This window comes from Notolepis coatsorum (genome assembly GCF_963971535.1).
Source record: "Notolepis coatsorum genome assembly, chromosome: 5".
In the NCBI taxonomy this organism is placed as follows: domain Eukaryota; kingdom Metazoa; phylum Chordata; class Actinopteri; order Aulopiformes; family Paralepididae; genus Notolepis; species Notolepis coatsorum.
Window position 1 is genome coordinate 92,249,647 of NC_140169.1, and position 14,524 is coordinate 92,264,170.

General features: G+C 48.9%; 1 protein-coding gene across 1 annotated transcript in view; it reads left to right on the plus strand.

Moving 5' to 3' along the window:
* Positions 1-1,223: 1,223 nt before the first annotated feature.
* The window catches only part of znf512 (zinc finger protein 512), a gene marked incomplete at its 3' end in the record, with an annotated part of 49,812 nt that continues 36,511 nt past the window's right edge, over positions 1,224-14,524 (plus strand). The window contains exons 1-2 of the mRNA XM_084314181.1: positions 1,224-1,497; positions 2,306-2,438. Of these exons, the coding sequence (XP_084170307.1) occupies positions 2,339-2,438 (100 nt within the window). The 5' untranslated portion in view covers positions 1,224-1,497; positions 2,306-2,338. The remainder of the gene's footprint in view (positions 1,498-2,305; positions 2,439-14,524) is intronic.

A 14,524-nucleotide genomic window follows, 5' to 3' on the forward strand; every position in this document is an offset into this window, starting at 1 on the left:
GTCTTTCTGTGCTCGCCTTAAGACTCCGGTATCGCTTGCCTGACCGCAGCAGTTCAAAGAGGCAGTTGTTCGGGTGGCTCGAGTCCTTAATAATTCTCTTAGCCTTCCCCTTGCACCGCTTGTTGTAAATGTTCTGGAGGGTGGGAAGCCCCCCTCCAATTGTGCGTTCGGCTGAACGTGTCACTCTTTGTAGTCTGCTACGGTCTTGTGCAGTGCTATTCCCAAACCAGGAGGTGATGTTGCCGGTCAGGATGCTACATGAGTAGATGAGTAGAAGTTCCTAAGGATCTTCTGACTGACTTGGAACTTCCTTAGGCGCCTGAGGAAGTAGAGGCGTTGTCGTGCCTTCTTCACAACACTGTCAATGTGTGTGGTCCATGTCAAGTCCTCGGATATGTGGGCTCCGAGGTACTTGAAACTGTTCACTCTCTCAACCGGTAGCAGTACTGTCTATCTGTATGTCATGTATGTCATATATGCAGTGGTGCGTTATTGAAATCATCTGGGGTGACACGCACCACGTGCACGCGCGCTCCCGGTGCGTGCTCCCGCGAATGCGCATTTAATGTCCCCTCGCTTGGGCACAGACTAAAGACAGTGCCTAATTGCCTCTACGAATGGAATGTAACACGTCTTCACAACAAGTTAGGTGTGAATGTGTCTGAGAACGTATTTAACACACCTGACGACCGGCGCTATTGATATGCAAATAGCGAGTGAGCTTGCACACCGTGCTACCCCGTCCCATGAACAACGCATGCCTGCATATATGTTATGATGAATTGAAAATGGGGGACCCTGATGTAAACTAGACGAAAGTCTTTCTCTGGTCTGCATCCCCTTAACAATTGTATGTATTGAGCTGTACTGTACTGTACCCATTCTGCAATCTGTTAATAAACTTTTCAATCAATCAATCAATTCAATCAATCAATGGTTTGCGTGCCGTTCGAGGCGGAAATGGGCAAAGACACAGACGTCACGCGATTGGGCGCACATGTCACATGACCAGAAACGTCAGTGGCCAATCAGATCGCACCAGAAACATCAGTGGCCAATCAGATCGCAAAACGCGAACGCGGAACTGGAAATCCGTTGGTAAAAAAAATAGACGCCGCCAGAACCTGTTCGCGCTGGCTCGCGCAGGGAGGATGAGGACCCGCCCCCTTTTCCAGCGGTGCTGAATGAGATGCGATCCTTATTTGTTCTCGACGCAGGGAGGGCGTTCCGCAAATGAAGTAATCATCTCGTCGAAGGGGGTATTATATGCAATAATATGGTGAATTTATGATGGTGTTTGTGTGTGTATGTAATGTATGTATGCGGTGGTTCCACACGTAGATTTCCACAACGATTATTAGTAGTGATTGTCCGGGTTGATCCCCCCCCACCACCACCACCACCACCGACTACTAGGCCCGTGGTTTAGCTGCTGCTGCTGCCGCTCTGCTCGGGATGCTATGTGTTGTTGTTGTCGCTGCCGGGCGGCTGGTGATGGTGAGCTACCAGGGAGGGTATGGAGGCTAACGTCGCAGGGAGGAGGATTGTGCGGACGGTATGGTCTCTCTCTCTGCCAGACATTCGTTATTACGCCTTAATAAACAAAACGACATTGTAGTGTAACTCGGCGCAACCGCTTCCATGTCGGTTACGTTTGTAACTGCGTTCGTAGTAGCGGCGTGTGAAGAAGAAGAAGGCAGAGAAAGCGACCCCTTTTTTCTGTGCGGCTCCTCGTCCTCCTCCTCCGCGGACAATGGTGGTGGCTGTGCTGCTGCTGCTGCTGCTGCCTGGAGCCCGTCCTGCACTCCTCCTCCGGGGCTACAGTAGCTTAGCTGCCCGAGTAGGATTGTGCTTCACTGAGATATAAAGCACCGATGTGTTCGTGTAGTCGTAATAAAATGGGGGACCCTGATGTAAACAAGACGAAAGTCTTTCTCTGGTCTGCATCCCCTTAACAATTGTATGTATTGAGCTGTACTGTACCCATTCTGCCATCTGTTAATAAAGTTTTCAATCAATCAATACACCTTCTGCTCTGTGGGGGGTTGGAAGGCTGGGGTTGACACACACACACATATCATATTTTTATTTTTATTTTTTTTTAAATCTAAACAATGCCCAGTGGCCTTCAAGACCTTACATGGCAAAAATGATGAGCACGGTGGAAACAAAACCTGTTATGCTTTATACTAGTTCGTCTTCTAGGCTGTGTGTGTAGATCCTAACACCTTTTATTATTTATCATTGAACAATGGTTTCAGTTAGTGTGTATACATCAGATAATCGTATCTGTTCTGTTTTACAGTGGTGATCTGAGAGGTGTCCTGCCAATCCTACGATGGACCACACACACATTGTAGGGGGCATGTCACCTTTGTATGTCCCAAGGAAAAGAAAAACAGTGCAGCCTCAACAGAAAAGTGGTGTTCCGTGTCCAGGTAAAACCTAAACAAGTCTTTATTCATGTGTTTTGAGTGAAGGTAAAACCTAAACAAGTCTTTATTCGTGTGTTTTGAGTGAAGGTAAGACCTAAACAAGTCTTGATTCAGGTGTTTGAGTGAAGGTAAAACCTAAACAAGTCTTGATTCAGGTGTTGAGTGAAGGTACAACTAGGGATGGGAATCGAGAATCGGAATCGATTGGGAACCGGTTCCTAATTGTCCAATTCCTGGAATCGCATGCCTCTGTGACTATCGATTCCTCTTATCGATGCCATGTTTTTCCGACAGTTGCGCATTTAAAAACAATAACGTTAGCGCCACGCATACAGCCATAGCAGAATATTTGATTCATTGACTAGGAACTAGGAAAACCTAAAGGGCTCGATATTGCGACCGTTTTGTGTGTGCAGTGAAAACTGAAAGTGCTTTGCATCCTAGTCATTCATTTACATGGTAAAGTAATGTTAGCCGCTAGCTAAATAGCCATGCTCATTGCAGAGAGAGACAGAGAGAACACTGAGCTGGCACGGGTGGGGGGGAGGGAGCCGTCTCTCTGTGTGTGTGTGTGTGTGTGTGTGCGCGCGCGCGCGCAACATCAGAGGAGGTAGAAGCCTCGGAATTGTGGTAGGTGAATTGCTTTCCTAGATGTTACTTATGTGTCAGTTATGTTTTTACTTTTAACCTTTATTTATACAGGTAGGTTATTGCTAACGAATTCTCTTTTGCAATAACGACCTGTTGAATGCAACTACAGTTCAATAGATTAAATTAGTTCTCAAATACATTATTTTATTTAAGTGTATAGTTAATTTATTTTTTACAGTGTTTGTATTTTTCTGACATGGGGGCTCAACAATAAATGACAATCAGAAATGTCAAGTTGCATGTTGTTATTCTAACCAGCTTAGTTCTGTTGCATTTCCAATTTATTTATTAAAATGATAAATGTAGCAGGAATCGACAAGGGAACCGATAAAGAATCGCATCGATAATGTTATGGTTTGTAACCGACCCCAATCGCACAACACAAGACAGGTATGAAAGTAAGCCAAAACAGGGCATTTATTTCTTACATAACAAAAAGCGGCACAGTCCCTTTAAGGAAGAACACAAAAACACTAGAGTAAAGGAAATATGGAAAATGCGGCACTGTGTCTTTAAGAGGCGAGCAGGCTAAGGGACTAAGGCTAAGGGACAGGGCCAGGGCTAAATGTCAAGGACCAGGACCAGGGGCACTGGAGAGGGGGACAGGGACAGAGGCCCGGAGAGGCGGGCTGGAGACAGGGACAGAGAACAGGGTTAAGGCCTTGGACAGGGCGAGGGCCAGAGCTGCTTACAGGGTTGAGGACAGGGTTCCGACGGCGGAGGCCTGGCACGGGAACAGGGGCCCGACGGTGGAGGCCTGGCACGGGAACAGGGGCCCGACGGCGGAGGCCTGGCACGGGAACAGGGGCCCGACGGCGGGGGCCTGGTACGGAGACAGGGGCCCGACAGCGGAGGCCGGGGGGAAGAGGCGCCATCCTTCCGTGGAAATAGGGAACGATGACGCGCCGGCTTGACGTCTGGAGTGGGAACACTGGAAAACCTCCCGTAGAGAATTAGAGAGCGAAGACGGTGTCCCACTCCAGGCACGGAGATCCTCTTCCTCCTCCTCAGGTGCTGCAGACGGGCAGCGCAGAACAAAGGGGTCCCAGGGGACCGGGGCGAAGAGACGCATCCTCCCGTGGAAATAGGGAGCAATGCGTGCCGGCTTGACGTCTGGAGTGGGAACACCACTCCAGGCCGGGCACGGAGATCTTCCTCGGATGCTGCAGACGGGCAGCGCAGAACACAGGGGTCCCAGGGGACCGAGGCGAAGAGACGCATCCTCCCGTGGAAATAGGGAGCGATGCGCGCCGGCTTGACGTCTGGAGTGGGAACACTGGAAAACCTCCCGTAGAGAATTAGAGAGCGAAGACGGTGTCCCACTCCAGGCAAACGGCGACAGGTGGTGATGGCTGGCACGTCGTCTCACGCCGGAGACGCGGCAGGAGATGGTAACGTACAGGATGGTAACCGTACAGAACTCCATGAACACAGAGTGAACATAGATACAGATACAGAACGAACACAGAGTCCAGAACACAGAACGACCCGACAAGGACTGGAGGGGAGGTCCAGGTATTTAAAGCCCTCTGGGGCGCTAATCATAAACTATGACAGCTGCGAAAGGTAGTCCAAGGGTGGGGGCTGGTGAAGAGTAGAGGAGAGTAAATCATCGCAAGGGTGGGGGCTGGTGAAGGAGAGTAGACAGGGAAGGTTCAGGGAACAGGCGAATCCTCACAGATAAGCAGAATCGATAATGGAATCGTATCGATAAAATCTTATCAATTCCCATCCCTAGGTACAACCTAAACAAGTCTTTATTCAGGTGTTTAGTGAAGGTAAAACCTAAAAAAGTCTTGATTCAGGTGTTTAGTGAAGGTACAACCTGAACAAGTCTTTATTCAGGTGTTTAGTGAAGGTAAGACAAGACCTAAACAAGTCTTTATTCAGGTGTTTAGTGAAGGTACAACCTAAACGAGTCTTTATTCAGGTGTTTAGTGAAGGTAAGACCTAAACAAGTCTTTATTCAGGTGTTTAGTGAAGGTAAGACCTAAACAAGTCTTTATTCAGGTGTTTAGTGAAGGTAAGACCTAAACAAGTCTTTATTCAGGTGTTTAGTGAAGGTAAAACCTAAACAAGTCTTTATTCAGGTGTTTAGTGAAGGTAAAACCTAAACGAGTCTTTATTCAGGTGTTTAGTGAAGGTAAGACCTAAACAAGTCTGTATTCAGGTGTTTAGTGAAGGTAAAACCTAAACAAGTCTTTATTCAGGTGTTTAGTGAAGGTAAAACCTAAACGAGTCTTTATTCAGGTGTTTAGTGAAGGTAAAACCTAAACAAGTCTTTATTCAGGTGTTTAGTGAAGGTAAGACCTAAACAAGTCTTTATTCAGGTGTTTAGTGAAGGTACGACCTAAACAAGTCTTTATTCAGGTGTTTAGTGAAGGTAAGACCTAAACAAGTCTTTATTCAGGTGTTTAGTGAAGGTAAAACCTAAACAAGTCTTTATTCAGGTGTTTAGTGAAGGTAAAACCTAAACAAGTCTTTATTCAGGTGTTTAGTGAAGGTAAGACTTAAACAAGTCTTTATTCAGGTGTTTAGTGAAGGTAAAACCTAAACAAGTCTTTATTCAGGTGTTTAGTGAAGGTAAGACCTAAACAAGTCTTTATTCGGGTGTTTAGTGAAGGTAAGACCTAAACAAGTCTTTATTCGGGTGTTTAGTGAAGGTAAAACCTAAACAAGTCTTTATTCAGGTGTTTAGTGAAGGTAAGACCTAAACAAGTCTTTATTCAGGTGTTTAGTGAAGGTAAGACCTAAACAAGTCTTTATTCAGGTGTTTAGTGAAGGTAAGACCTAAACAAGTCTGTATTCAGGTGTTTAGTGAAGGTAAGACCTAAACAAGTCTTTATTCAGGTGTTTAGTGAAGGTAAAACCTAAACAAGTCTTTATTCAGGTGTTTAGTGAAGGTAAAACCTAAACAAGTCTTTATTCAGGTGTTTAGTGAAGGTAAGACCTAAACAAGTCTTTATTCAGGTGTGAGTGAGCGGACCTGTGTGCTTTCTTGCAAGGCTGTTCTCGATTAAATAAAGAATTCCCTGACTACTGTAGTTGATTAAGATTTTATCTGAAATTATACCTCAAATAAATGCAAATCTGGAGAGGGACCTCTTTTAAATCGAGTGCATATTAACCTCTTAAGCAGTGTTGCGTTGTTATTATGGACTGAGCCGGCACGCAGGATAATGACGCCGTGCGCACGCGCGCGCGCGGCCGCGCGCGCATGCGCATATGTTCCCTCGCGCACAATAATACACTTTGTTTGTATAGCCTTTCATACAGAAACCGTAGCTCAAAGTGCTTCACAACAGAATTAAGACAGGCATAAAATGAGCACATAAAGTGCAGACATATAAAATCAGTTTTTCACATTAGGATCTAACATCCCAACAGGCAACCTTGTTTATGGTTTGATTCAGTTTTAATATAAATAATAAAAATAAAGAGAAGATTAATTAATTATCTACTCAGTCCCAAAGTTTGTGATGTAGATATGGAATGTCCCGGGTTGCTGCTGTTTGCAGAGTGTGTTGTTGTCCGGGGGTGAGTGGTGGTGGGTGGGGGGTTGAATCAAAACAGTTGTCAATTCGGAATTGACAGCTGTTTTGATTTGGCCCTTCGTTCGCCGTCGTTCACCTTTGGACGGCGGTGCACTCTGTGGGCAGCGGCAACTTGGGATGTTCCATATTTACATCACAAAGAGTCCTGCGTGGTTGAAGACACCAGCCTATAGCGGCTATTGTTATGATAATGCAAGGTAGCGCCGGGGCCCGGGAGGCAGGTAAACACAACGAGCCGAGTCGAGCAGCGCGTTCTCGCGAGCGCGTGCATGTGCGTGCACGCGCTTCTGCTCAAATCTTTAATACTCAGTGAGGTAGCACACCGTGGCCCACAATTGGCCCGGTACGAGATTTATTTCACGTCATAAATAGATCAATACAGTCCATAGTAAGTAATGTTGCATTGTGTAGTGTGGATGCCTACTGTACATGAGTAGGTTGGGCAACCTACATTCCATTACTGCTTTTTATCTATTGACTCATTATAGATACTTTATTATCTTGAAATAATAGTCATATTATCTTTAGGCAGAATTACGAACAGTGGTTTAATTCATGTCCGTTCTGACAAACATAAAAGTGTCCCTCAGAGGTCCTTGCAGGTGTCCATGTGGCTTCCATCGGGAAATTAAGTAATAATAATGAATGGGGTTGTAGGTTCAGTAGAAAATTGTTACTACTTGAAACTGTTATCCTGAGCAAAACTTGAGTTTTTCCGAATGTGTTTTTTCTTTTGGTGCTTACTCGATTACCAGACTACTCACCATTTCAACTGAACTCAAGTGGTTTTTGAGGGTGCTAGATTTTTTTTAATCGTTTATCACCAAAAGTGCTCGTTTGTCAGCTGTGGAGCATACTGCAAAAACGTTGTTGCGTTGAAAGCTATCTTAGCGTTATCTAAAAGATAAAAACAGCCATTTGTGTTTGTCCAAATTGTGCCAACAACATGTTGCCCACTTTGCGTAGCGTTCATAGACTAGTATTGATATGGACATGCCGTTCCATGAGCGGGAGAGACCTGTTGCAGACAAGAGTGGAGGTCATGTAATTATTTCACACATGGTAACCAACTGTTTTGACTGACGATATACGCATTAAGCATTTGGTAGATTGCTGTGCATCGTCATGTCTGTGCAGCACAATCGGTTGTGTGTGTGACTCCGTGCAATATCTTGTTATTGCTGCCGCCATGTGCTTTAAGATGTGTTCTAAAAAGGTATTTCCCTAAACAATTACTCGAGCACTACTACTACGACTTCAAAGTAACTGGTAACAGTTCAGATGAATGTAGTGGAGTAAAAAGTACAATATTTTCTTTTGAAATGCAGTGGAGTGAAATTACAACGTTTCCCTAAAATGACAATACCCAAGTAAAGTAAAAGCACCCTGGGTTACTCTCCACTGCTGTTCATGGTGGTACACGACATCAGACAGACAGATATCCCACAAAATGAAAACAAATCTCTAATATAGTTAGTGGTTTAGTCTGGCACCAGTATCGCTGCATCCCTACTTAACCCTTTCACTATCACACTACAGAAGGTTAACCCTTTCACTGACCACTGAAAGGCTTAACCTTCTGTAGTGTGGTAGTGAAAGAGTTAACCCTTTGACGTGTGGCAGTGAACGGGTTAACCTTCTGGTAGTGTGGTAGTGAAAGGGTTAATGCAGTTTGACAGCTTGCAGGGACATGGTATCATCATCGCTCTCTCAATAGAAACTTCAACAACACTAGAATGGCATTCAGAGAGATGCAGAGCCTGCACTGTGGCACACGTCTAGGGATTACACCGATACTGGTCCGATACCAAGCCAAAATATTATCAGAATTTCCCCGACACCAACATTTGATACCAAGAAACACGTCCTAACATGCCAGAAATCAAAGGAAAGTGATTTGATTTGCTGCATTTTGACACGTTAACTCTTTAACACATTCCCTGCCATTGGTTATGCCCATCAATATACCGTTAGGTTATGACTATAACCAAGTTCTGTTAATTAGGGGTGACGCTCGGCATCACTCATGCACTGTCCTCGCACGTGCACGCGCACTGAATAAAATTCCACAAATGTACCTTTAATACCAGTATTCGTCTGACCACACCCCTCGTTAGCTTACCTTCATAAGCAGGTGTGTGGTCACCTGCTCTCCTCCTTCCCAAGCTTTCACCACAAGGTGAGGTCAAGGGCTGCAGCGGCGTCGGATGCCGAGCGTCACCCCTAATTAACAGAACTTGGTTATAGTCATAACCTAACGTTCTGTATCATTAGGGGATCCGCTCGGCATCACTCATGCACATAGGGAGGCCGAGCGGAGCCACCGGCCGACAAATACACCCCGCTGAAAGCCCCCCACGACCATCAGAACAGGGAGGGCCGAGCCCCCCGACCCCCCCTAATGGAGGGCACCCCCCCTATTAGAGGTTTCCCGGAAGGGCGACGGACCCGACCGTGCGAAGAGGCACTCAAGCAACTCAACGCACAGGGTGAGCAGCCGTGGCCTGACCCCACGACTACACACACGCACAACCCGCATGCCACCCGGGAACGAACGGAGTGAACAACCTCGTTACTGCCCCCAGAAACACGGGGTCAAGGGCAAACCCAACCCCCGTGGCAAGGCCGTAGCAGCGGAGCGCGAAGGAAGGCCCAGACCCATCAAAGGGACTGGACCCCCTGGAACGGGGGCCCGGAGAAGTCCATGATGCCAGCATCAAGACCCCACACATCGCCAGCGTATTCGGACAAAGGCCCCTCAGCCGAGCGGGCCCTGTCCCCCCAATAGTACACCGCCTGGCACACTGACCCTGCAGAACAGGCAGACAGCATGGCCGTAAGCACACAAAAAAGCTTAACCAACGGAAGCAGGCAGCGCACCGGGGAAAACCAGGCAACAGGCTGTTAACCCGAGCCTGGAGACTGCGGACGAGACAGGCGCCAGAGGGGACAGCTGAACACAGCCGCCCCGGCGGAATGGGCGCATGCTGGCGTTGTTGCATGACCAAGCCTCCATTTAAAAACCCCCACCCAGAGGGGTTGAGGCAGAGAAGGCTGACACGATTGGCAGACGTCATGAACGTGCAGGGGCACCCTCAACCGGTTAACCCGGGAGTTGACACTGCTCCAACACACCAGAGAACCAACCACCTAGTCGTTACCCTATGCGGTGGTTGGTCCCATAACCCCTCAGGAAAAAAACTCCAAAACATACCTGCGGCACTGCCGCAGTACCCGTGTTCCAGTTTCCAACAGGGTTATCCCGGGCCTACGGGTCAACGAAAACATTACTTCGGACCGGGCCCGGTGATACGGGGAGCACAGGGTCCCCTGAGGAGGTCAAAGACCACTCCAACAGGCCCCTCTTCGCCATGCGTAAGAGAAGAGCGCAAGAATGGAAAACCAGCCCCAACACCCCGTACTTGGTATTCCCAGGAGGTCACCCAACCAAGTACTAACCAAGACCAACCTGCGTGACGGCCGAGATCCGACGAGATCGAGCGTGTACAGGCTAGCACGGCCGTAAGCCATTACGACAGTGTAGAATACAATGCACCCAACAAGGGCTCCATAGCGCTTAACCCTGTGACACCCGGACCGACCTAGCATTTTTCCCCCTGAAAAAAGCCCAAGTCCCTCAGGGTACCAGAACAGCAGATCTGCATCCCCGGCGGACAACGGGTTTAACTGATCCGGACCAGCGTGACCAGAACCAGTCCCGTGCCCTAACTACGCCGACATGCCAACTCCAGGAGAAGGGGCAGATATGCGTGTTGATCTTAAACATGAAAAGAAGGCGCCACCCAGACGTTCGGTGCGAACCGCGCCCGGTGGCCCACCCCCAGGGCGTGAGACCCTTCTACATATGTCCAGATCCATTCCGTTATCATCCCCTGATATGAACGAGAACCCGTCGACAACCACACAGGTCGTCGGAAGAGGAAAACCCCCATCCCAATTGCTTTATAAAAACGCTGTTTTAACCCCAAGCAACCAAGGCGCGCCAGTCAGTTGCTTAATGTCCAGCAGAACATCCCGAGCTAGCACTATGTGTGCGTCGGGCATATCCACATCAATAATAGGCTATGTAGACCATCTTATTGAATCCCCAAGGCGCCCAGGGGAACGACAAGAGGGGCGGGATGCAACCAACTCCATGAATGAATGAATGAAAACTTTATTTAACAGATTGCAGAATGGGTACAATACAGTACGGCTCAATACATACAATTGTTAAGGGGATGCAGACCTGAGAAAGACGTTAGTCTTGTTTCCATCAGGGTCCCCCATTTCCAATTCATATAGATTCATCCAACTCTTTATAATAATAAAGAAGAAGCATCAACCGTATGAACCCAACTGCACAGCTGGGAGTAAAAAACTGTTCATTTTTTACATCCAGTCACTTCTTTTGTCAGAGAGTAAAGACCGAACTTTCCCAGAAGCCTTCCCACATGAGTCGTAGTTATGAAAAAGACATGCCAACTGTGAGTCACGTGACCAACTGACTCAAGTTTACACATAAATCGAGCGTAGCAGACCCGCAAGCCCTACGCTCTAACTCGACACCTTAACACCACAACCTTACGTAAAGGTCTTAACTCACGGAAGCCGTCGCCATAGCAACATTGCTATGACGGGGGGAAACCCTGTACACGGCTCCTGTTTGTAATAGGAGTCACGTCAGGACAACCCCCCCCCTCCCTGCCAAGACGTTCGAACGACTCGGCCCTGACTGGCTCAGCAGAATGAGAAAAAATCTCCTAAACCAACCAAGTGGAAAGGAGGGGTTTATTCGACACCCCCTCACAAAAAACCCTTTTTCCCTACACACAATAACAACTGTAGCATTTTGAAACCTTCGGTAGAATGCCAATGTATAGCGTAAGCTAATACAATGCCCGCTACCCACAAATGTGAACAGGATTTATAACAAAACAAGTCGTATGTGTGTGAATCCTACACCCGCTTTCTATGTCATACATAGCAACGCTGACAGAGAGTAACGGCCAGGCCGTGGAACGTGTGTGTACGAGTATTACTGCAACTAACACAACAGCGTTGTGGGACACATTTACTTTGTTCAAGCAATGGAAATACCACCAGTTTCTACCTGCATGTGGAGCGTCAGGCTAATAGAACCTCCTACGACTGAGTGTATGCTTGCAGACCTTGCCTAATCTCGTAACACAACATGACTAATCCCTCAATGTAATAGTGCAGATTCACATTTACGCAACCCCATCATATGATTAGTTGAAGAAAGCATACCAGCCGATAGTCTAAGGCAGGATCGGGTCACAGGTAAATTGTGCAAACAGATGTCATTTAAACAACGACAATAATAAGAAAGGGAAAAAAGGGGGTTATGGTCAAAGTGCACACCTGTAACAGCCCCTCTGATCAGGCACAGCGGCTGAAATGACATAACCTATGTAAGAATAGAATTAAACACATTCATTAACCCGGGGATGGTAATAAGCTATACCTGACACAACCTGTTATCATATATTGTTTCAATAAAGATATCGGTCGAAAACGATAGGTTATGTAGATAACCTAGTTATATTAGTATAGGCTAAGCGTCCCGCTCTGAGCCTTACGAGATACTTCCATCTCCTGTGATACCTAATGTATCTCCCACGAACAAAAAACACATGCACCCCACCTGTATGGGGCCCCGCCCCTTATGGTGGTACCACCCATATAACCATGACTCTGGTCATGAAACACCCTTCCTCGCCAAAAACCCGTCCCAGGAAAAGACCCCTCAAGAGGGAACTCAGGGCGCGCAGAGCGGGACGCTTAGCCTATACTAATATAACTAGGTTATCTACATAACCTATCGTTATATTTCGTATAGCATCGCGTCCCGCTCTGAGCCTTACGAGATAATGGGGAAGAGCGGGCGCGAGACCCGACAGATGTACCCCCTGAGGACCCGTAAGCCCACATCAAGGGGTGCGGGGAGCCCTGTCACCCCATCCTTCCTAACGAAGGGGGGGCGCAGTCAACTCCACCTGAATGCGAACAAGAGGGAGCCAGAACCCCTTGAACACACCGTACAGGCGGAACCACGTGTGACTCAACACACTGCGGCCCATACCCATACACTCCTGCTACCCGACCAAAGGACGGGAAGCAGGAAAGGCCACAGACCCCAGAACCGCCTGGGAGACAGAACCCCCGGTCATGTCCATGAGGTAAAACCTTACAAAGGGGCCCGGTGAGGACCATGAAGCTGCAGCACAGATGTCCTCCACCGAGGCCCCACCCAGAAGAGCGGCAGAGGCAGCCACCCCACGAGTGGAGTGCGCCCTGACGCCCCCAGGGGGATCCTGCCCAGCCAACGTGTAGCAGAGGGCAATACCCTCGCACAACCAATGGGACAGGCGCTGCTTCGACAGTGCCTTACCAGCACGAGCCCCACCGTAACAGACAAAAAGCTGGTCGGTAACCCTGAAGTCCTGAGTACGGCTGAGGTAAAACCCCAAAGCACGGACTGGACATGACAGGTGAAGGCCCGCATCTAACTCACTAGTGTGAGGAGGAGGACGAAAAGCCTGAACCACAATATCCCGGGAGCGGAAGGAACTCCGGATATTCTTAGGCACGAAAGCAGGATTAGGTCGCAGAGTGGCACCGCAATCGGTCCGAAAAGACAGGCACTCTGGACGTACCGAGAGAGCACAGAGCTCACCCACGCGTTTAGCGGAAGTGACAGCCAGTAGGAACGCGGTCTTGAAAGACAGCCGTCCCAACGGCGCCTGCTCGAGCGGCTCAAACGGGGCCAAGGACAACCGACCGAGGACCAATTGAAGATCCCAAGTCGGAGCCAAGGAGCGTTGCACCAACTTAACGCGTCGAGCGCCAAGCAGGAAACGCTTCACAAGAGGGTGGCTGAACAAGACATCCCCCTCAAATCCCTCATGATAGGAGGATATAGCTGCTGCATATACCCTCACTGTCGAAGCCGACAGACTATCAAGGAGAGACTGGAGATAACCCAGAACAGCATCCAGGGGGCAGGAGACTGGGTCCCAGCCCCCCCCCTTACACCATTCTTGGAACGCACGCCACCTGCCCGCGTAAACCGCGACAGTGGAGGGAGCATGCGCACACCGGATGGTATCAACCACTGCGGGATCCATCCTCTCCAGACTCACCCTCCCACCAGCCACACCACCAGGCGTTGACCCAACACCGGAGGCTGGACAAGCACTCCGTTGTGCTGCGAGAGGGCCGTCGCTGACCACGGAATGACCCAAGGAGGAGCGACCAGAAGCTGGATTAAGACCGGGAACCACACTGACGTGCCCCGGTCCGGCGCGACCAGGATCACCGTCCTGCGCTCCCTCCGTATCCGCTCCAACAGCTGACTCAACAGCTGTACAGGAGGGAAGGCGTACAGAAGACCGGGCGGCCACAGAAAGGTCGAGAAGGCATCCACCCCCAAGGGGGGATGATCCGCTCGACTGAGCGAGAACCACAAGGGGCACTTGTGAGAACGTCGGCACGCAAACAGATCTACCGAGGCCTCCCCGAACCGATCCCAGATCTGTCTGACTATGTCGGGGCGGAGTTCCCACTCGTCGCGACGAGGACCGCCCCGAGACATTATATCCGCCGCCACATTTTCCGTACCAGGAACGTGGAGCGCCCGCAGACTGCGCAGCCTGCGGGATGCCCATAGCAACAGTTCGCGCGCCACCCGGAGCAGGCGGGCGGAACGAGTCCCACCCTGCCTGTTGATATACGCCGCCGCCGTCACATTGTCCGTCCTGATCAAAACATGTTCGCCTACCACCAGGTGGCCGAGCCGTTTGAGGACCAGGAGGACCGCCTTCAACTCCAACACATTGATATGCAGGACAGCTGGGTCGG